Genomic DNA, 23422 nt, shown 5'->3' on the forward strand with positions numbered 1-23422 from the left:
AGAGATTTAGTTTGTCAAGTTGATAAATGATAATAATGGTATAGACATAAACACCTCTACGCGTTTCACATTATCATTACCCCAGTCTTTGAGCACAATTGGTGGAGATGTGCGCTTTATAAATCTTTATTATCATCATTATTATTATTATTATTATTGGATTAAACACCTATGGAACACAAACTCAAGCTCCCTGGGAAGAATTCTATAACGTTGCAGCAGCTAATCAGCGTATTTGGCATTTAACCCTACCAGGTACCAACTTATACTACTGGGTGGAGAGAAGTAATGCAGATAAAGTGCCTTGCTCAAGAACACAAGCAAAAAGCACAGCGACGATTAAAACCCCAAATTCAAATTGGGAAACCAAACTGTTCTTGCTGCGCCAAACAATTTCTACACTACCATTTTATTGTTATAAATGTGCTATTAATTTTTTTAAAGTTTCTCTAGGTCTTTTATTATCTCTATAATTGACAACTCCATACTAAATAACAAATGAAGTTAGCATAAATTTAATCATGTAATATATTGTCCTTTACAAGTATGTAATACTTTATAAATTTAATAATTTACCTTGAAAAGTCTATCTTTCTTGCACAATTCTACGGATTGCTTCCAACGGTTATTGCGTTTATATAAGTAAGCGGCGATTCGCCTGAACTCAATTAGCTCATGTTTTTCTAATTTCTGCGCGAGGGCGATGTTATCAAAGTTGTCAAATGCATCTATGGAAGCCCTGAGACCTTCGTAATCTTCCTCATCAATAAGCAGATTGTTAAGGGCATCGTTGATGGCCTTGTTGTTGTGGTTCTGTACTTGCCGAAGGTATGGCTTAGCTAGAGTCAGCTGGTTAACTTTTGTAAAGAGACCAACTGCACGTGTGTGGTCCATACGTGGAATTAGCACAACAAGGAGGTCGTTAAGTAACATCGGTTTATAGTCCAAGTAGAAATGAATTGCTTTGTAGTATAATTCAATATTTGCTACCTAAAACATGAAGAAAAATAACAATAATTATTTTCTAAATGGTTCACAAGCATATTGATAAAAAAAACTGGGGGGAAAAAAAATAGAAAAACAGAAAATCATTAATAAAATATATGACCATGTTGTCATATATCCATAAAATGGCAAATCGCATGTTATCATACCTTTGTGATGATATCTTTAAAGTGGCTTTCTCTCCATGCATCCGTTGGATGGTTCATCATTGTTAGTATCGCATTATCATATTCTTCATATTTATCGTACAGGAACACAAGTTCCGCCCACAAATGAGCATATTCTGCAGCTCGCAAAACCTTAAAAAAAAAAAATGGATGGATGGATGGAATACAAATTTCACAATTAAATCACTGTAAAGTCAACTGTATTCACTGTCAAGGCATAAGAAAAGGTGCAGACCATCTTAAATTCACATTGAAGATTTCATATTAAATCTCTGTTGTAGAGTGTGTTTACAACCTACAATCCCTCAATATTTCTTGAATTTGATGTTTGCATTTTCCTGATAGGGATTAACTCTCAGTAAAATTTAAAGGCAAACGCTGGTATACTCAATTTGATTTTCAAGGTATTACATAACAATTAACATGTTATTTATTTAATTAAAATTAATCAATCATAAGAAATCTGGTATAGAGAAAGAACCTTCACATACAATTTCTTCATCCTGTAGACTTGGATGAATTGTGCTCAACAAATAAAATTACTATTCATAAAAAGTCTTTGGGAAAAACATTTTGGACTCCTAAGAAGTAGTCAAATAAGCAGTCAAATATCTGGGCCCAAAGAGGAGTCTTGCTTATCCAGCTGTTGAAAGGAAGTGATCTAAACATTCTACTTAGCTAGCAAGTTGCCTCCATCAACACTTTACTTCTTACAAGAATTTTTATGACAGTAACTTGGAGTCAACTTACTATTCATAATAAACCAAGTCTTTGTATGCATCTTAATTTGCATTATGATATTTTTAGACAATTTTGTATTCTTTTTATTTAAACATTTATTTAGATTAAGGACTTAAAAAGGACTACGGTAATTTTTTTTGGTCATTTTTGCATTTTTTGCTTATATAAAGGGCTTGAAGTTAGTTATCAACTTCCAATGGGACAAGGCTAAAAACAATTCAGTTTTTGTAAATAGATAAATCACCAGCCAATTTAAAGCAAATAAAAGAATATAGAGATATTATTTATGCATCAATTAATTGAGGAAAACAACATTTCATTGTTCTAACTTTTTAAATTCAAATACAGAAATTCAACTACTGAATTCTCTTGACAGTACATCTATATCATTAAAGGAACATTTATATTGCAATACTATTTTTAGTTCAATTTTGTATTTAGTAGTATAGCGTTAGTAAAGATTGCACTTATTCAAATATTTTAAACATGTTAAACATGTTTTATATAGCTTACAGTCAAGCACAAAAGCAGTGTGGTTGACTGGGTCTAATAGCTCGCAGTCAATGATTTATAGTCATTGCAATCAGCAATGGAATGTGACAGGCTAAAAATAGCTCATGCTTATTAAGAACCTATGTAAACAATGCTGAAGTAAACATAAATGTTGTTTTTTTTGGGCTAGTCTTACCTTTGGAATGTTAACTCTAGACCAGAAGAGTTCTAAATGCTCTCTCATCTTGGATGGTTTGTACTTGGAGTAGAGTATAGCGAGTTCTGTAAACATACCCATGTGAGCACGCTCCAAGCCGAGGGCTGCCTCTAATAGTGAGATCAGCTCCTCAAAGTAACCTCTATCTTGGTAGTAATTAATGAGTTCTTCTAGTTCATCAGCATGTACTACAATGTGTAGGCCACACATCTGGGCCAGTCTGAATTCTTCGCCATCAACGCAAGCAAAGCAGACCTAGGGAAAACGAACACAAATATATTATCACATCACTGTAAATATTTAATTGTAATACGAAAAGGGAAAGAAGGATAATAACCTGCAGCAAAAGACTCAATTGTTATGTCAAATTGCTACATTTTGCATCACCAATATTTGCATAGATTAGTTTTCATTGCTCTATTTCAAAAAATTAATTTATTCAATTCCTAATTCTGCGTAACAATGCATCATTCATAGTGAATATTTTTTATATTTATTTATTATTAAATATATAAATAAATCAACATAGAAAATAAAATGAGGTCAATGCACTTTATTAGAATTTTTCCTCACCTCTTTCCATGTACGTGTACTATTTGCTTTTCTGGCACCATCTACGGCGGCCTGGTACTCGCCCAAGTGCACCAAGGTGGAAGCCAGACGGGCAAAGTTGGACACATTGTTATACAGCAGCTTTGCTGCTTCAAACATCTTCTCATTGTAGCACCTATCACCAACCTGTTAACGACAATACACACACAATAATATTGGTGGAATCATAAGATATGCATTTTCCATTCTAAAAAACACTAAGAATATCCTAAGGAGGTCAGAAGACTTATTTCAGTGGGGTTTGTTTTGGTGGTGAATATGCAAGTACACCAGTAGACAATTAGCTGCACTTTTCACTAGAGAATACTGCACTCTTATACGGTGCGCACATGGGCTGTATTTAACATGGAACCAACTGCCTAAATGTCTCATCCAAAAGCGAGTGTGATATTGTACCTTTGAAAGTAGCGATGGAAGTATAAGCTGACTATGAAGACCAAATCAAATAAAAACGGCAATTAAATCAATCATAAACTCTATTATATTTTTTAAAACTAGTCAAAAACATAAATTTTTTAGGTTATCTCCAACAACTGAAACACACACAACAGGGCCAAATGACACGTAATTATGTGAATTATCTATTCTTAACCCACTGATATTGATCGACTTTGTCCTCTATTCCTAACTTGATGATACATAGCCTGTTTTCCTATTTCTGGCAAAATGCTCAGGATACAGTTCTTACCTGTTGTATTTGAGCATGATTAGGTCCAGATATAAATTCCTCTAAGTCAGCGAGTCTATTGGTTTTGGCGTAGGCAAATACCAACTCAGTTTCTACAAACACATCTCTGGCCTTCTTACGAGCCATTTGAAGGTAGCGTACCAAGTCTTCCCAGTTGTCTGCAAAAACAATGTATTACATAATTAATTCAGGATTCAAGAAATAATGATATATTCAATATAGGACATTATGCAAAACAGCCTCTATGTGCTTGGTGATTTAACCGAATAAGCTCAATTAATTTCTTGTTAATATGCATTTGGTGTATTTCTTACCATGCTGTTGAGCAGCATCAACAACCTCGGTGTAGGTAGATGGATCATCAGCCTTGATGTACGAGTCGACAGCCTCTTTTACCATGCCTGCGTTCAGCTGAGCGCGGGCTAATTGACTCCACACTGCATTCTCGTTGCATCGTTCGGCAAACTCGTAGGCTCTGTCCAAGTTATTGACATGCTCAATGAGTACCTAACAAGTAAATAAATTACATAATCTTAGGCCCTGTCCAGACTATCAAATTTCATTTGACAAAAACATGTGACATGCCTAAATATGGTCATGATGACATCACATCATGACCATATATAGGCACATCATGACTATATATGGGCATACAACAGTTTTCTATCAAAAGAAATTTGATAGTGTGGACAGAGCTTTCGGAATATTTCATAGTTCTTCGTCTACTCAAGTACAATTCACTTCTATACTACTTACTAATTTTATTCACAAAGTAGCTTGAAATTACACATAAAAAAAATCATGTATTCAGTGGCAGCTCTAGAATATAATTTATGGGGGAGGGGGCCGCCCCCCAAGTATTTATGGGTGTAACTATAGTGCGCAGCATTATCTGAGAGCCAAAGGCCCGAGCCGGAGGTGGGTATGGGAGTGGAGTGTCCCCTCCTCCAAAAAAAATTTTTTTTTTTAAATTGGGACTTCTAGATGGCCTGAAATGGCTGGGATGGGAAAACTAGGCCTATGTTGGTCCGACTGCCCGATGAGCTTTGGCCGATTGGGAAAGGGGGGGGGGTTTGACCAAACTGATAGGGGGGCCTTAAGCCCCCTACCTCCCCGCTGGTGCCGCCACTTCAAGTATTCACTGTTATTTTTTGAATTACCTGTATAGCTGATGTGTTAACTTCAAATTTCTTAAATATAGCAAAGGCTTCTTCATAGAGTTCACTGCCTATGGCAATATTTGCGATGTCTGGTGCATCGTAGTTGTCAAGGCGATTAATGTACTCCATAACACGGGTACGATCTGCCTTAATTGCTGTTAATATCAACAGATTTTGGAGATTTCTACAGGCAAATAAAACATAACAAATGGTGAGAACTTAAACAATATTAATGACAATATTTTTCTAAATATAATCAAAGAAACCCACCAACTAAGGGTGAAATAACCACATAAACTGCGATGGTTAATTTTTTGACAATGCAAGTATGAGTTATCCCCAATCATATTAATATAGACAGATACCTTTTCCAAGGATTTGAGATGGTTCCCAGCTTATGTTACTTACAATAGAAATCCATGTACAGTCTACGAGGATATTTTGAATGATGCCTTCAACTAAACCTTGTATGAGTATTCACAGATGGCAATTAACACCAAGGATGGCTAATATTGAGTGGCAATCCAGTCAAACACGTTCTTTTACAACAGAAGTGAATAGGAAGCACACTGGGAGATATTTTTGGTGTACCATTTAACCTCTATACATAAATTCAAAGTGCTATTTGTATATAATATTTATATTATTATATGTATTATTCTTGTTAGATTTAGAATTTATGTATAATTTTTTTAATATAATTTGATGTTGCCAAAATAAGAAGGTTTAAGGCTTGACATAATTAAGTAAAGGTAATAATAATGTACGATTTAACCTCCATCCAATTTAGCAAATCCACTCAATAAAAAGGGATATACCTACACACATACAGGAAGTTAATTGGTGAGTACATAGGAAAATATTACTATACTTTTCCAGATAAATTACTTAGCTATTTATGCATAGAGCCATTTATAGTGGGAGCAATGGTTCAACATTCCTTTCAAAGAACAATGACATTGAAAATTATGTTCAGGAAAGTAATGAAAAGAAATCAATTAACCGCGGGAGTTATAAGCAATTATAATGTTTTAATATAATAACTCAATACGATAGCGGCAGTTTGGCGCAGCGGTTTAGGTTCGGAATTTCAATCGTAAGGTTGGGGTTTCGAGTCTCCGCTGTGCAGATTCGCTTGTGTCCTTGGGCAAGACAGTTTAGCTACATTGCTTCAGTCCACCCAGCTGTATCAATGGGTACCAGCAATCTGCTGGGGACTAACCTGCGATGGACTAGTGTCCCGTCCAGGGGGAGTACAACTCTCATCTGCTTCACACTACAGGAACTGGGCATAAGCTCCAGCCCTATGAGCCTAAGTGGCTCGGAAAGGATTTAGTAGTAGTCAATACGATAAACCAGAAATAATCTAAGACAGTTACCTATGGTCACTGAAGACCGAGTTCTCCAGTACTATTTTTTCTAGGAGTTCGATGAGCTCATTTGGCAAGTCTGCGGTCATGAAAGCTTTCACTGTCACACTGATGTCATCAGGATCTTGAGTCTCTGACAGAGCCGTCTGAACCACCTGTCAAGCAATATCAGTAGTGTTAATTTGTTGAAACATAGATTATAATGCATGTAGTAGGTTTAGATTTACAGCATAAAGTTTTTGAATAGACACATTGTCTATATATCTCCATCTAGAAGTGTACAAGTGGGTATGTGGAAGGTTTGGATGTGTCAAATGCATTCTTGCAAGAGAAGGCAATATTCAAGTTATCCAGTAAGTTAAGCCATCCTTAATAACTAAGGAATAGATTTTCATCTACATTTATCATGAATCATATAAAGTAGATATCATCATTAATGAATTAATAATACTTATAATATTAAAGATAAAAAACTGCATTTCATTGATTTGTGAGTTTAATAAAAGATGACAGTACCTGTTATTGGCCAAAACTGTTATATGCAAACCTCAAATCTTTAGTCTATATATTAAACAAGCAACATTATATCAAATCAACTATTAAAGACTAGATGAAATTCTTCCAAATACCTGATCAATTAACTGCCGTCGGTATTGGTTTTCTGGGTTCAAAACTTCAGCCCACAGTTCCAGGTCTCGTCTGTGTACAAGATAACGACTCTCGCTTTTGAACAGGGAATTCTCGTTACATACTTTGATGAGTTCCATGTCACACTGGCCACGCTCATATGCTACACATGCCAAATGAGGATCGCGTTTCTCGCAGTATCTACCAACAACTCGACTATCATAATGTTGATTCTCTCTGAATGTATAAAATATGTATGATTGTCATGAAAAATAATAAATAGTTATCAACTTTAAAGAGTAAACTAAATACATAACCAGTCCTAATAACTGATTTTACCAGAACTATTTTCACAGACTTTATTTTTGTGAAAAACAGGCAGATTTACATAAACCACAACTTTAATATTACAGTACAATTTATATAATTTAAATATAAACAAAACCTTATTCAACTTCTTATCTACAACTTATCTACTTGTTTAGCAACAGTCATACCACTATTTATCATCATGTTTTTTTTTGGCACTATAGTCACTAAAAATCCCAATGATGACATCCATTTATGTTAACTTACTTTAAAAATCTTTCTGGATTATTGTTACTGTCAATGTAGATCTTGGCCAAGGCATTGTGAGTTGCTGGCTCTACACTGCCTTCATGAATGCGTGTCTCCAGCCATGGTAGGAGAAGTTTAAGTCTGAAAGAAAACAAAATGGTTTTTCATAGTGGATTCACAAAAACAAAAACAAATTGTAAAACAACACAAAATGTTAAAAAACACTGCAATGCAACTTTGTGTATGCACACTCAGTGTTAAGCTGATGAATAGGATTAATACACAATTCTTTAGATCTCTACTAATAACATTAATAATTTCAGTTTTGCATGGTGCATAGTGCCAAGTCCTTAATATGCCTTTAATTTTTAATTTGTTTGTGGAATGAATGCCAAAGCTCAATATGCCAGTCCTTGCCAACTTAACTTTGATCTCTTTACTTCTGTATTGTTTCACGAGCAAGTTTGCATTTGTCCAATTGATTTTTTTTTGTTTAGTCAAAAATTGGCAAAATGAAAATGATATGGACACAAGAAAATGTGTTTGGGTAGAAGCGAAGCATTAGGTCATTGCATGGCCCAGCACTTGTCTATCAGACCAGTTGTTTTAGGAGATTTTCAAAACACAAATTGAACAGAAAAGCAAAGTATGATCTGCTAAATCTCCACATAGTATTAACTTAAAATATTAGGATAATTTGCAAGTTCTCTACCTGTTCCGCTTTTCAACTTCTTCCACAAGTTCGTCGGTTGAGAACTGCCCTCGCACCACCATAATCAAACTCTTTATGATATCTTCTGCGCAGTCTACATCTAACAAGCCGCCAATGACAACAGGTAAACGAGATGGATTTACCTAATAACAAAAGGAACAAAATTAGTACTCAAATAACATTTAGAAAGAGGATGAATTTAACTACATGATTGTTAACAGCATGGATTCAACCACTCAAAGATGTATTGTCCCATGAAAAAAAAAAAAAAAAAAAAAAAAAAAAAAATTCATTTTTTAAATTAACTTATTTATTTTGTAGTAAATATAAACATGAACATAAAAATAAGTATTTAAAACATGTTTACCCATATCTAATGATAGAAACACTAAGTCAATGGAAGTGTTTTTATTTTTATAATTATCCAATATTAAAATCAGGGTACACATCTTAAAAATTCGCTGATTTTAACGCTTATGTATGTTACTGCAAAATGAGCAAGTTTATTTTAAAATTTATTTTCGGTAAAGATTCTTATGCAACTTTCAGGGAATAATTTATCTTTGAAATAGAGAATCATTTTGACATCTTAAAAACACATTCAAGAATATGGGTGAAATGAAAATATTCTTACCTTTTGTACATAAATTTCAATGTATTTTTGTAGATTGTTGTGGTATAGATAAAGGACAAGGTCGTGGACAAAGTCAAATCGATCGCAGACGATGATCAATGGCAGCTGATCTGTCAGTTTAGCTTCTTTCAGGAAATTCTTGACGCGTTCTGGGTCATAGCAGTTGCTCTCGCGACAAATGCGTTCTACTTCCTTTATCTGGCCAGTTTTGCATGCAGACTGTGATAGAAAATTACAATAAATATTTTACATATGCACATAAAAAATTTTTATGATATATAACAACACATTAACTTATGCTAGTGGATGTATGATTGTACATAATCTTTATAACATTCTGTATGTGGTAATATACATTCTGATTCTATTATAATTTTTGTTATTGAGATGGCCTAGTTAGGAAGGTAGAAAGCAATTAATGGTAATATTGTATGGTGAGAAGCGAAGCATTAGGTCATTGCATGGCCCAGCACTTGTCTATCAGACCAGTCATTCTAGGAGATTTTCAAAACACAAATTGAAAAGAAGAGCAAAGTATGATCTGCTAAATCCCCAGGAAGATTGAAAAAATACAAAATTTTAAAAAGCTGGTTGGTACCTGAATGTACTTCAAATGGACATCGGCTTCTTGGCTGAAGTTGACAATAGATCCCAAAAAGTAAAACAGACCCTCAAAGCTCTTGAATGACTCAAACAGGTCGATGAGGGAGTTTGTTCCGAGCTGCTCGTGGTATTTGGTAGCCACTTGCACACAGATCTGGAGATTCTGACGGATGTTGGCCGTCAGCATGGCCTTTAAGCATTCAATCGAGTCCTCAACCGACAGCGAACCGAAGTAGTTGACCAACCATTCAGGATTCAACAGATGAGTATGTACAACAGCACGTTTAATGTCATACAGATCGGTGTAATGTTCAAGAGCCTGTAATTACAATGTGAATTAATTTATTATTTATTGGTATATATTATTTTTTCTTTTGGTTCTTCATCATTTAGTTTTCCTTTAATGTTCTTAGCGCTGAGGACCATTTCAGTACCCTTCTCTCGTAGGTTTCAGGATTGCACAAAAATAACATTTTATAAGAAAATGAACATACATACATACATTAGTTTCAGACTCAACTAAAACTAAAAGCAAAAAACAGAATAAAAATCTTGTACACACCCCTAGAAAATGAATCAACCAGTAGAATAAGATACATTCTACTATTATAATATTACACATACCATTATTACCATCATCAAATTTTCTTGGAACCAAGTTTTGGCCAGTCAAAAGTACTGTTATATTAAAATGTAGAATGTAAACATACCCTTTGCAAAAGTCCAGCTTTCTCACATAGCTGAGCCACATGGGCCCGATCATAGTGAGTAAACATCTGATTTCCTAAAATAGCATCAGCGACCTGAGGGGCAGACATTAGATTCATCTCTAGTAGCCTAGTCTGAAGGTGACCCTCTGAGGGGCGATTGTTCTTGAGGGCATCCAAGAGGAATGAGGTACACTGCTGGATCAGGTTCTGCTCCATGAAAACATCAACGATCTAAAGGAAAAAAAAAATAGAATCACTGAAGACTACCATTGGTTAAAATCAATACACCTATCACTACCTATATTTATGTTATATTATCATCTTCTATAACCTCCATATTTTAAGGCTTCCTGACAAAAAATTTTGTGTAGTAATTTTATTGTATATGTCAGAATAAAAAACTGTCAATGATGCTGGTGACGATGATAATGAACAGTGATGATAACTATAAGTATTCGATTCCTGTTATAGTAACAGAATTTTCTCACACATCAAAAAACACTACTTTCTAAGCCTCACTATGTTGAGCATGGTGTATGTGTACGGTATATCTCATGGTTAAATTAAACAAAAAATGTGTTTGTTCGAAGAACCCAATGGAAAAAGAAAATTGCTTCATATACTTACTTGATTGAGATCAGCCAATGGTTCCTCATCTTGGACCAGCATCTGTCCAAATTGGACGCCCTGCTCTGGATTGACGCGCATCACTTGACGAAGCAGGAAGATGTAATCCGGAGTGAAGCCAACTTTCTTGGCATATAATACGATCTTTTGGAACTGACCAGTCTCGGCAAAACATTGGATCACCTAAAAAAATATAAAGATTTATGGGTAATTAATTATGTCTCATCTTTTGTATCTTCCATAGTTGTATTCATGACTAATGAGACTTGCTGAATTTTTAAAACTACAACACGAGAGGAGCTTAGCTTCGTCGGCTAAACTAGGTTAGCCACTGTGTGTGCGCTGAACTGTAGAGATCTCTTGGTCCCTGGTTCAAATTCCCATTCCTTGTATTTCGGCTGGAGGGCTAAAACGCAAGTTACGGTAGCGCAGTCTTTCGGATGAGTTGTTTAAGCCGTTGGTCCCGCGTGCATTGTGGCCCATGTGCATGTTCAAGAATACTGTACACTTTTGGGAAAAGAGTTGGGGATTGTCTCCCAGTGTACTGCCCAATCACCACCAGAAGGATCCAATGGAAATCAGTCTTCTTCAGACTTTTGTGGGTTATCCTTGGTATTTAAACAGAATATATCCATACCATACCATTATTCTATTCTAAAATGCAAATTGGCATTCTGTCCAACAGTGTCAGTTGTACTTAGATAGGCTTTAAAATGTTTTCAAATATAAAATGACCAATTGTGGAACAATTTTGGTCAGTACCACTAAACTTTCAAAAATTAAAAGACAATAACATGGTCACTTGGTTTGTACTTGGTTCTACACATATCATTGACCGATTATTTAATGGAAGAGCATTATTAATAGGTTCATATTACTCACTTTGTTGGGAACATTAGCTCTCAGGTAGACAGACAACGCAAGTGTAGGATCACCAGTCTTCACCAAATCTCCAAGTTCCTCACTGCATTCCAACTGAAATCAATAACAATTCATCAGCACACAATTGATACTAATTTCATCTGATCACTCAAGCACAACCATTTAAATGTCATTCAATGGATTATAGGCAATTACACAGATGGTAATCTATGCATGTTTTATGATTTCATAACATACATCATTATTTAATGAGAAGATATGAGAAACTTGAAAGCGTTCATAAATACAAAGCTATAATAAAAGCAAATAAACAATTCAAGAAAAATTGTTACAAAAACAATGTTTGCAACATGCCTTAAATTGCAGGTGTACGATGCGGTGATGGCTAGTTTCCCAGCATAGAAATCATTTTCAAAGTTTAGATAGCAACAATTTTATGGTTTATACTTTTTATACGATGCATTTTAATTCACATTTGAAGTCTGACTGCCAACTTCCTTTAGTTGGTGCCAAATATTTCCTACTGAAAATTGGCTAATACAAAATATTATATATTATTATATACCTTATCCTCTTTAAGCCATTTTTCAAGGAGTTGTTTACGCCCTTGCTGGAGCACAGGTCTGCACAGTTCAAGTGATTCAAACTTGTTTAGCTGGCCTTGGTCCAGCAAGATGCCAAAGTATTGCAGAAGTGGCGATGTCTGACCTGGTTGGGCTGGTACCTGCTGGAATCGTTGAATAGTCTGAGGAGTTCTCAATATTCCCTGCAAAAAAACAAATGATCAAATTTTAATCAATTTATAAATGTTCTTCTTTTGATTTGTTTTGTTTTAAATCCATTATTTATCATATAATAATCAGAGATAAAAAAAAAAAAAAATCACAAGTAAATAACGTACCTTGGGTGCATTGGCGGCAACTTTGGCAGCATCCGAAAACTTGCCCTGAGCAAAGAGGGTGTTGAATCTACGGACAAACAGCTCATCAGCGCCACCAAGGTTGTTACGTACAGCCATGCGTAAAGCCAGCTCGGCATTCTGCAATGTGTTCGTGATATACGGTACAATATTGTCCTCTTCCACACAGACCGACAGCACCTGGCCTTTCCTGTTGACGCCAATGATACCGGAGGTTGGCTCATGAGGGGCGGTGACGAAGATTGTTTCACCGCTGATTCGGTTCATGTAGATACAAGTACCAGTTTCTAAGTCATACAAGTGGATGTATCCGTACTTTGTGATCAAGTAGATGACATCATGTTTACTGCTCACCTGAAATCAAAAGTGTATTTCAAATAGTAAACTATTTGAACTTTATGATATGTAAATTGTTATTATATTTTATGTATATTGTCATATATTTGTTTATGTTTACTTTCCGTTATTATACAAAAAATAAAAATGAAACTATTTCTTGTAATCTTAAAAAATGAACAGTTGTTACAGTTTAAATATATTGGTTGTAACCTCAAAACTGCACTATGCATTATTCCTGGTTGGTAAGATGAATTACGCTCAACTTAAGATTTTATTACTTAAAAGAAAAATTGTTTAGTTAAAATACTGTGCATACAGTACTCGTAATAATATTCTTTACCTGCATTGCAACGGGGAAATCATTTTGTGCTTCTGGTGGAAAGAACACGTCTACAGCTTTCTTCTGAAATGGCTTGTTGCCTTGTGGGGCTGTTCCTACTTCAATGATATGCAACTGTAAGACAAAATAAATTGTCAAGGAAAAAAAAAACATGGCCAACTACGAGCAGCACATAATTTATAAATGTTTCTTGAAATGGCTTTCGCTAAAAGAAATTGAAATATCTTTTTCATTTTCATTTTTTTTGGTATAGTATATTTATTGTGATTTGCGACTCTTGAGTTTGGACGCATTGTCAGGTTGTTAACCATTAACTTGCAGTGTCTGCAAGCATAAACTATTTACAGTCAATGACAATCGTATGTAATCTGACGGTTACACAGACCAGTACCAGTAATTAACTTTATGCTAATGCAAGTACTTACCTTGGCACCAGCAGCCCCTCGTACAGCGAATGAGAAGAGAGTGGAGGGCTCAGCATTTCCCTCACATTTGAACTCGGCAAAGCAACCAGCGTGACCTTCTATTGGCTGACTGACTTTACGTTCAGATGAATACAGCTGCATGGCTCCTACAACTCTGTTTTGCTAAAAAAAAAAAAAGGGGGGGAGGAATCCCATAATTTTATAAACGTTTTATCATCCTTAACTGACACTAGCAACATGAATTATATTAATTATCAACCAGAAATTGCAAATTGCAAGTGAAGTGCTGCGAAGTACAACTGCATATAAATGTTCTTCGAACAAAATTATTTATGCGAGTCAAGTGAAAATAAGGAATAATAAAAATATAACAAATAATATTAGACACGACCCATTGTCTATATTAGAACACTGCTCATTGGGTAACGAAGTCGTAATTTTTCATTTTTGTCAAAAAGTGTCTATAGTGGTGAATTATGGTTTAGGTTTTTTTTAACAAAGTTTCAAAGATTTCTATGTATGTGGAAAATGTAGTTGATTACCAAAGGTTACAATTTTTATTTTGTAGACTGCATGGTCTAGGAAGTGTACATTTTTTAGGGGCGAGGATTTTTTAGGGGCGAGTTGACTGCCAAAGAGTGTTGCCAAAGTGCGAGCCAGCGTGTTATTTGATCACAAGTGCGAGACATCGCAAGTGTGAGCCAGCGAGCCATGACGTCAAGGCAATAGATACGAGACGTTGCTTGAGTTGTGCGAGGTATCGGCTGAGATTTGTGGAGTACAATTCAAAAAACAACTATAGGTCTAATAATGAATTATTGTGATGTTAAATAGACAATGTTAGCTATCAAGGAGCGACGTTGTTTTTCATTGGGACCTTCGTCCCTTCAAGGCTAGGCCTATACCATCCCACAGTAGCTAGTTTAGGCCTAGAGTAGGATAAAGTTAGCGCGACATGCGGACGTTGGTACGTGTTGTTTAGTCTACAAACGTCGCCTAAAGTAATTGATTTTACCCGGCAGAACGAAAGAAGGAAACTCCATTTTTCAGTCGTGTTAGGCCCTTGTTTTTTGACAAACAATGACCTTTCAGGGGTCAAATTGCAGTCAAGAATATGAATTGGCTGCTTTGCAGCAAAAAACAAAAATACATAGATACACTTTCATTTCATACTTATTGTTGCCCAGGAGAAAAAAATGAAAGATTTGATTTTGCAAAACTGTTTCATTGTGCAAATACGCAGTTTATACGAAAATTTTGACACTAATGGAACAGATAATGAGTCAAATTACTGTACAGTACATCATAAGAACATGGAGGTTATTTTCGTGATCATAACTTGGCTTGGTGCCCAGAATCTCAAGTAGGCCGTAAAGAAAAATTTGCAGAATGCTGAATTAGAGGATGGAACAATGTAGTAAGAATTTTCATAAGACCTACAAGATACCTGCCTTCCAATCTCATGATTCTGGTTTCAATTCCAACAATACCATGATTTTTATCACAACTAAGTTAGTTGTGATAAAAATGCTGGTGCCCCATAGGATTTGAACTTGAAACTCTTGCATAGTAAGACAAGCATCGTACTGAATCTACCAAGTTTAAGCCCTATTCTATATAACTACCAGCACATTGGAATTAGGGTTTTTTCCCCACAATTATGTTACTCATCATACTGATAGTTATTTGGAATTTTTTCCATTCATTTCCAAAAATAGGGTTTTTTTTTATTGGTACAGTAGTTCAGAAATATCTTAAAATGCATTTGCAAGCAATTTGGGTGTAATATGAGTAGTATAAATTCTGAAGCTTTATGACATGATGGTTGTTAGTTGTATCTTTATATAGTGTAGTGTACAAAAATGGCATTAGATGAAACCAAAGAAAAAATAATTTATCCAAAACAAAAGACATTTGCTATTAGCTTTGGCTATTTTGTCTCTTCCGTGCTGTGGCAGAAGCTGTTATTAATTTTATATCATTAATATCGCTTTCTATCGCTGTCTGCCTGAACTATAATAAGAAAGAAAAATATCTCTTTGTATTCGACTAGCCTGGAATGGAAACAATATATGAATATTCTTTTTAAAACTGAATTTAAATTTTTACAAGACAGGCCAAAAATTAATTATTTTCAAAACTACTGTAATAATAATAATAATAATAATAAACCATTATAGTCTGTACTCTATTAATAATTTTGGATGGTAAAATCCATCTCAGTACCTTTTTATAACTTATTATTTATTCAATTTTATCAAATGAACAAATCAAATTTATTACTTATTAATAATGTACTTCCAGTTCAAGTATATTATATCTCTATTATAAATCCATTGGCAGATGCTTATGTAAACAAAAAGTAACCAGATCTCTAGGAATGACTAAAACACAACAAAAAGTAGAAGGAATTTACATGCCATAAAATTAGTAATCATATAATGCTTTCAGTTTGACTTCAGTCCTAGATTTTCAGTAATAAATCAGCAACTTTTATAATATTCTATCGAGGTAGCTTTATAATGGAAAAGGTACTCTAGTACCTTTCTTTTCTTTCTAGTAATGTTTCTCTCTTGGCTAAATGTCAATTACCAGAAACGTGATATATTCCAAGACAATTTTTTTTACTGTATTATATGGAATATGTGATATGAATTATGATGAAGTTTCTAATGATTTACATATAGTACTGGCCAGTATTATTGCAAAAATCACAATGCATTTTACCTGTTGTCGTTGCGATATGTTCGTGTTGCGTTGAAAGTTCATTGTTTATTCAACGAAGCCGTGTTCATGTGTCATTTGTTGTTGATAGTTAATTCAACAACCTAACCTATCTACAGTAGCGATGCGTTACAATGATTATCAATAAACAACATCAATTTATTTAGCAGTAGGAATCTCCCAACATTTATTATTGGCCTAGGCTGGAGAGGATATGACTAGGCTTAGGCCTAGTTTACAACTTTTAACGATGCCGAATGTAGCCTAGATCGCCTAGGCTATATTATTATTATTACTATACAGTAAGAGGCACCGTCCGTATGCCAATCGGCCTATGATTATGAAAAATACAGTGCCGGTGCATGTCGTCAACAACAACACACAGATACCTGGTCCCTGGATCGACAAGGATGGCCCTAGTTGCATCCATCGTTCAGATTACAACAAAACAGTTTTAATTTTTTAACTGTGTGGACAATATTAGTATAAATATATATATACTATATCAATATTTAATTAACTATAGTAGAATTGCTGACTGAGTTGTTAGTGTTATCTGCACTCATTTTCAAGCATAGCAGTAAACCGAGCCACTGGGTGGTAGTGAGACACAATGATGCAACTTACACTGAACACTAGCCTCCATGCTCAACAGGTGCTCTGCATGCGACCGCATCACAGCCGTAAGATGGACTTTTATCGCTCCACCGTGAGCAACTAAAACATATTTGGCTAATTAGATATATATTCGTACCCAACTTTTCATTTGTTAACGACGACAAAATGGTTTTCCATTACGATAAGAAATTCTTGGGTTATGGTTTTACAACATATGAAAAATGTGACAAAAGAAAAGACGGTAATGTGGATGATTAACCACCAGGTCCCAATCCAACTGCCGACCGTAAAAGTTCTTGTATTAATCACCTTATTTCTTTACTACAATGTAAGTTCGTAATAAACAAACGTCTATTTTGTAAGTGCCTGTTTACTTACAAACTGTTAATACAACACTTCACATTAAATTATGAATATGAATAAACAATTTCCGAGTTTTCAACGACAACGCGTTGTCAACAATAGCGTCAACGTGTTTTTGCGAAAACGCAACGGGTTGAACGCGTTTAAAATTTGCAATAATACTGGCCAGTACTGTGTTTATTCTCTTTAAAATTGTATTTATATTTTTAATGCGTCATCTTTTTTTATACCTTGTTTAGTGAACTCGCCGACTGCAAATATTGATGATTTCAAATAAAAATAAAATTTTATTTTTGGCCAATTAGTGCACCCGTCGCCACGAAATAGTGGAAATTTCAGAAAAAAATAAAATCATCCTCCGCTGTCTTGAAATCTTCAAAGATAAGATATGTATATTTCTTCCTACTTATATAAATTTGAAGCATTTAACCATCCTATTTTACATTCACCAATAAAATTCTATTTTCACTTTCTCCTCTATCTGGATGATTTTGGCAAAACCACTTGCTAAATAAAACAAAATTTTATTTTTATTTTCATTCCTCCCTCCACCAAAAATCTTGCCTTATAATCCCAGGGTCCTAGGTTCAACTCCTTTGAAAGCAGGACTTTTTCTCACAACTAAAAACAACTCCACTCCCTAGGCGCGATAAAAAAGATCACATTATTTTATTTATTTAAGAGGGCCCCTGAATATCAGCCACACTTATGATACATGGGAAGGGTCACCCGCTATAAATTAATGGTTAAAAAACAAGTTCTCGTAATCTCAAAAGCTCTGATGAGGGCAGTATAATAGAGGCAGTAGAGTACATTGGCACTAACGGCCGTCCACACAAAAGAGATCTATTATCAATCAATCTTTCTCGTAATCTCGAAAGCTCTGATGAGGGCAGTACAATAGAATCAGTACAGTTTATTGGCCCTAACGGCCACCCATACCAAAAAGATCTATTAATCAATCAGCCGAGTGTTTCTAGAGCTTTTCATCAGAGCTAAAAATACTATAAATATTTAAAAAATCAACAACACACCTGTGCAGATATGCCAATAAGCAAGAGCCACTTGAGGTTATGATTGGTTCTATAGTTAATAATCTGACAGCCAGCTAGACTGGAGTGTCTGTCAAACATCTTGACCGGCTGCGAGTCGCCTTCCATGCCCCAATGGTACACAGCGGTGTCTGTTACCATACCAATGGTGTTCACATTGATCCACTTCCAGAATGTGACATCATCCGTCATGGTGTGCGCTTTCATTTTGCTCTTCATCTCGATGTTGAAAATCTGAAGTGTCTTACCAGCTGCAGAAAAATATAATGCATAGTATTAACTACCAATACTACCTACTAGGCACCATACCACTATAAAAATGTACACATCACTATATTATTATATTTTTTATTATCATTTATAACATTGTTATTATTTATATTCAATCAACAGAATACGAGTTACAAAAAAAATATATTATATATTAAAAAAATATATTATATATTTATAAGTCCATAAAATTCAAAAACAAACTCAAAGAAATGACAACAACAAAGACAATTTGTGTCTATTCAACTGCATTGTGTCATAGACCACTTTTTCAGTATATCTGGTAAAGTGAAATTGCCAACAAAAATAAGTAATTCCAGGGTGTGTTGCTTTTATAGTGGGCGGTCACTTAACAGAAAACAAATAGTCCACAGAGATTTACAATAATGGCATTACGTACAATAAGGTAATTATTGTTTATATGGTTTATTAAATTTATTAACTTTATTTTAACCACCAATCAATAAATAGAGTAATTAAATTATTATTGCATTTACCTTAGAGAATACAAAAAGTTAAATAATACTACCGGGAGGTAAAGTCAAATTTATAAAGAACAGTAAGCAAATTTGCAGAGGGGCAAATTTGTAACAAACAAAAAAACTGTTACTGCAATATACCTAAGAAGATAAAAAAATTAGATAGAAACTGTAGTGGCATATTGTAATTTGATGTTTGTTTAGTGTAATATTGATCTGTTTGGTGATATTTTCTAATTGTTTATGCCAGATTCAATGAAAATTTCTGTTTATGTATTGTTATATGTAAATACACCAATAAAGAGTATCTTATCTTAATTAACTGTATACAGTAGTATATTAGGAGTTCAATTATAATTAGATTAATGGCATTATCTGGCAATTGAAATTATTTGTATTGTGATTTTCATTATTTATCATTACCGATTTGATTGCCAATTGTTAAATTTTATTACCTATAAAAATACCATCAACAAACATGTGTATAATTACTATGGGTAATCTTACAAAAAAAAGGTCACCATAATGATAAAAGCATTATGAAAAAAAATTATTGGACAGACTTGACTAGACAATGTTTTACAGTAATGTCTAGACATTATGTTATCCTGAGCACACCCACTTTTGCTAAGATTTCTGCCTTTTACTGTGCTAATCAGCATTTTTTTTTACACCTCTTGACAGATGTTTCTACATCAGCCTTTGAGCCGTGCATGTTCTGATCGTGCTAAAAGAGTCACCAATTCTCAACACTAATGATATGTTGCACATTAACATTGTAGTACAAAAGCTGTATGCTGTAGCCACGAAAGACAGCATTCTGTCCTGAGAGGAATTAAGATGCTTGCAAATCAATTTTAGTGTTTGATGCATCCACATATCTGTAATTGGAATATTTCTGGTTTGTTGAAGGTGCACACAGTATTTTGCATATCAGGGAACACGTACAAAAAAATTATATTAAACAGTACAGTCCAAACTGTGGACTTTACTACCACTATTGCAGTATTATCGTATACATTTTTTTATACTGTACATCGTTGATATACTGTAGTTTGATTTTTTTTTCTGAATGTGAGTATATTTACAACAGTTGCATTAAAATGATTTTAAAAAAATTATGTTGCAAAAAGGTATATAAAAAAATTGACATTATTTATACATTTCAGTAATGTTCTCAACAGTAGATGTAACTGTATATACAAGAATGATTACCAAAAAAAAAAAAAATGAAGAGAAAAACACAAAATTAATGACAATACTTATATTAAAAAATGCAAAACATAAATAAAATGCAAACATTGACAATATAAAAATAATGAGGACGGTGATAATCAAAACACAAAAACAATGATGATTCTGACGAGACTACCAAAAATAAAAACAATGTTGATAAAATAATAACTTAATGACAATAAACAAATTAATGGTGATGAGGATTACTATCTACTTCGCATATGCAATGATAAATTACCTTTTAAAGCAATAACTTTACTAGCAGGATTCATAACAGCGGAATCAGCTGAAATGGGACGTCGGATCGGATTGGACGAATCGGCCAAGTCAATGATGACAACCTGTGCCTGCTCGCCCACCTTCTCCCGTATGCAGATATACTTGTCCGACTCCATCGTAAGCGTACTAAACCCAATGTTTGCCGCATTGATGCCCACATTTTGGAGCTGTGAAATGAAAATAAATGCTTACTTAAAACATGTTAATTAAAATAGAATTTCATATGTAATTGTGTATCATCTTAAAATCTACAGCAGGTCAGTTCAGTAGGCCTATCTTATTTTCATATACAAACAATGCATATAACCATACTCGAAATAGAAAAATACATCAACCAGTTCACAATAGAGTCAATATAAACTTTGCAAGTTCACATACTGTAACTTAATGACAATAAACAAATTAATGGTGATGAGGATTACTATCTACTTCGCATATGCAATGATAAATTACCTTTCAAAGCAATAACTTTACTAGCAGGATTCATAACAGCAGAATCAGCTGAAATGGGACGTCGGATCGGATTTGACGAATCGGCCAAGTCAATGATGACAACCTGTGCCTGCTCGCCCACCTTCTCCCGTATGCAGATATACTTGTCCGACTCCATCGTAAGCGTACTAAACCCAATGTTTGCCGCATTGATGCCCACATTTTGGAGCTGTGAAATGAAAATAAATGCTTACTTAAAACATGTTAATTAAAATAGAATTTCATATGTAATTGTGTATCATCTTAAAATCTACAGCAGGTCAGTTCAGTAGGCCTATCTTATTTTCATATACAAACAATGCATATAACCATACTCGAAATAGAAAAATACATCAACCAGTTCACAATAGAGTCAATATAAACTTTGCAAGTTCACATACTGTATATGTTATATACAATACACATTATGACACTGACAACAACCAAAAAAAGTAGGGAAAAATTCAAAATACCAATGAGAATAAATTTCAACTGATGCACAAAATCAATGAGAACTTCACATTCTTGTTTACTCAATGGACTCCCACAAAGAATCTCTACTGCTACTACTACCTCCATGCTAAGTAAAACTAATTACTGTACTTCCTTCCTTTTCTGTTTTGCAATTCTACTGTAGTTTAAACTCAAAAGGTTCTGAAACAGTCTGCAATTTAGCTTTAATGATCAATGAAATTATTATACAGTAAAGTACTGTAATTATCCATTATGACATCAACAAGTCACATCATGACATCTACACAAGTCACAATCACATGACTTGATCCCAGTGCAATGATTTGCCAGCTGGTTCCTAAATCAGTTAAGGATTAGAGTACAGGGTTTACAGTACACTCTTAAAAGCCTGTAATTTTTATTATTCATTTAACTAACTGCACAGCCAAATAATTTTTTTAACAGCTTAGTTCTCTAAAGCCAGAATTAACATTTTTAACGAAGAGAGCATGTGGCATGCTGAGAGAGTAATATTTTATCCCTTCCTAATTTATAGCGGAAATGTAAAACAGAATACATTTCATTTTTGCAACATTAAAGCACATACATCAGTGTATGAATGTCCTATATTTTTGAATATTCTTGCAATTATTTAATAATGCCAAATGTGCAAGGCCTTTGGACTTATAGTAATAGGGATAAAATGAGATGTGTATTGTGATTCCTACTGTACAACTGCATTGTAATAACACGTTACAGTAGCCAAGGATACAGGACAATCAGTCATATGTACAGTACATGTACTACAGTATATACTGTAAGTAAACCCCATTTTACTATATACCTACTTTTGTCTCATACAAGGATATAATTTCATTCATAATTTACAGAATGATTCTAAAAATAAAACTGATGGAAAAAAAAGGTTTGTAGTAAAGCCCCGATAACTGGCAATACTTCCCTTTGATTCACACTTGTACTGTGTCATTATCAACTACTGTAGATTCACTATCATACTATAAGAAACTGTGTAGATTGCAAGAAGATAATTTATCGTAGTCATTGGCTGCAATCGGATAATTAATGTATGACAAATTAAACAATGAATCAAGAAAAGGGGAATCCCGGTTTTTATCATTAAAAGTCTTAACACTCATCAAAAACATGGATCCACAACAAAAATTGGACAACCTATGGCTATCGTTGGTGTTCTGTCCTGTACACAGCTACAGTGTAATCATTGTAACACAAGCATTAGATAGAAGTTAATAATTGACAATTAATGCCATCAAGACACACATTTATTTTATTTAATCATTTATTTTATTCAGACAAGAGAGAGCAGAGTTTTATTTAAATTGTAAATGTAATTGAGAATATGAAATCAATATTGGTTTTTTTTATGTCCATCATTCCATTTTTTTTAATAAAACAAATAAACACCATTATTCCTTAGATATTTCCAATGGTACAGTATTAACCAAACTAATTAACATTAAAGTGCTGATGCCCAAGCCAGAAATCAATACCTATCAATGACCAACTAATTATTTTGCATCAACGTTTAATTCAGAGAAAACCAATAGATCTTTTGTACAGTACTCTTTGGCATGGTCATTCACATAACAGTAGGCCTATTATAGAACATT

The 23422-nt window shown here is 34.2% G+C and overlaps 1 protein-coding gene across 2 annotated transcripts in view; it reads right to left on the reverse strand.

Moving 5' to 3' along the window:
* The window catches only part of LOC117115584 (clathrin heavy chain 1), a 28853-nt gene that overhangs the window by 2821 nt on the left and 2610 nt on the right, over positions 1-23422 (reverse strand). The window contains exons 2-23 of one of the 2 annotated variants that reach the window (XM_033259446.1): positions 21303-21510; positions 18568-18836; positions 13829-13990; positions 13404-13517; positions 12707-13078; positions 12371-12571; positions 11806-11898; positions 10924-11106; positions 10297-10527; positions 9582-9905; positions 8984-9202; positions 8350-8492; positions 7656-7778; positions 7082-7316; positions 6462-6607; positions 5083-5266; positions 4237-4429; positions 3923-4080; positions 3196-3360; positions 2602-2877; positions 1155-1304; positions 577-990 (exon numbers count right to left, since the gene is read on the reverse strand). In XM_033259446.1, the coding sequence (XP_033115337.1) occupies positions 577-990; positions 1155-1304; positions 2602-2877; positions 3196-3360; positions 3923-4080; positions 4237-4429; positions 5083-5266; positions 6462-6607; positions 7082-7316; positions 7656-7778; positions 8350-8492; positions 8984-9202; positions 9582-9905; positions 10297-10527; positions 10924-11106; positions 11806-11898; positions 12371-12571; positions 12707-13078; positions 13404-13517; positions 13829-13990; positions 18568-18836; positions 21303-21510 (4563 nt within the window). Of the gene's footprint in view, positions 1-576; positions 991-1154; positions 1305-2601; positions 2878-3195; positions 3361-3922; positions 4081-4236; positions 4430-5082; positions 5267-6461; positions 6608-7081; positions 7317-7655; positions 7779-8349; positions 8493-8983; positions 9203-9581; positions 9906-10296; positions 10528-10923; positions 11107-11805; positions 11899-12370; positions 12572-12706; positions 13079-13403; positions 13518-13828; positions 13991-18567; positions 18837-20808; positions 21027-21302; positions 21511-23422 lie in introns of those variants that run through there. The other variant, XM_033259451.1, reaches the window with a different exon arrangement.

This window comes from Anneissia japonica, unplaced genomic scaffold (assembly GCF_011630105.1).
Source record: "Anneissia japonica isolate Jap-2015-1 unplaced genomic scaffold, ASM1163010v1 scaffold199_len4679917_cov187, whole genome shotgun sequence".
NCBI lineage: Eukaryota > Metazoa > Echinodermata > Crinoidea > Comatulida > Comatulidae > Anneissia > Anneissia japonica.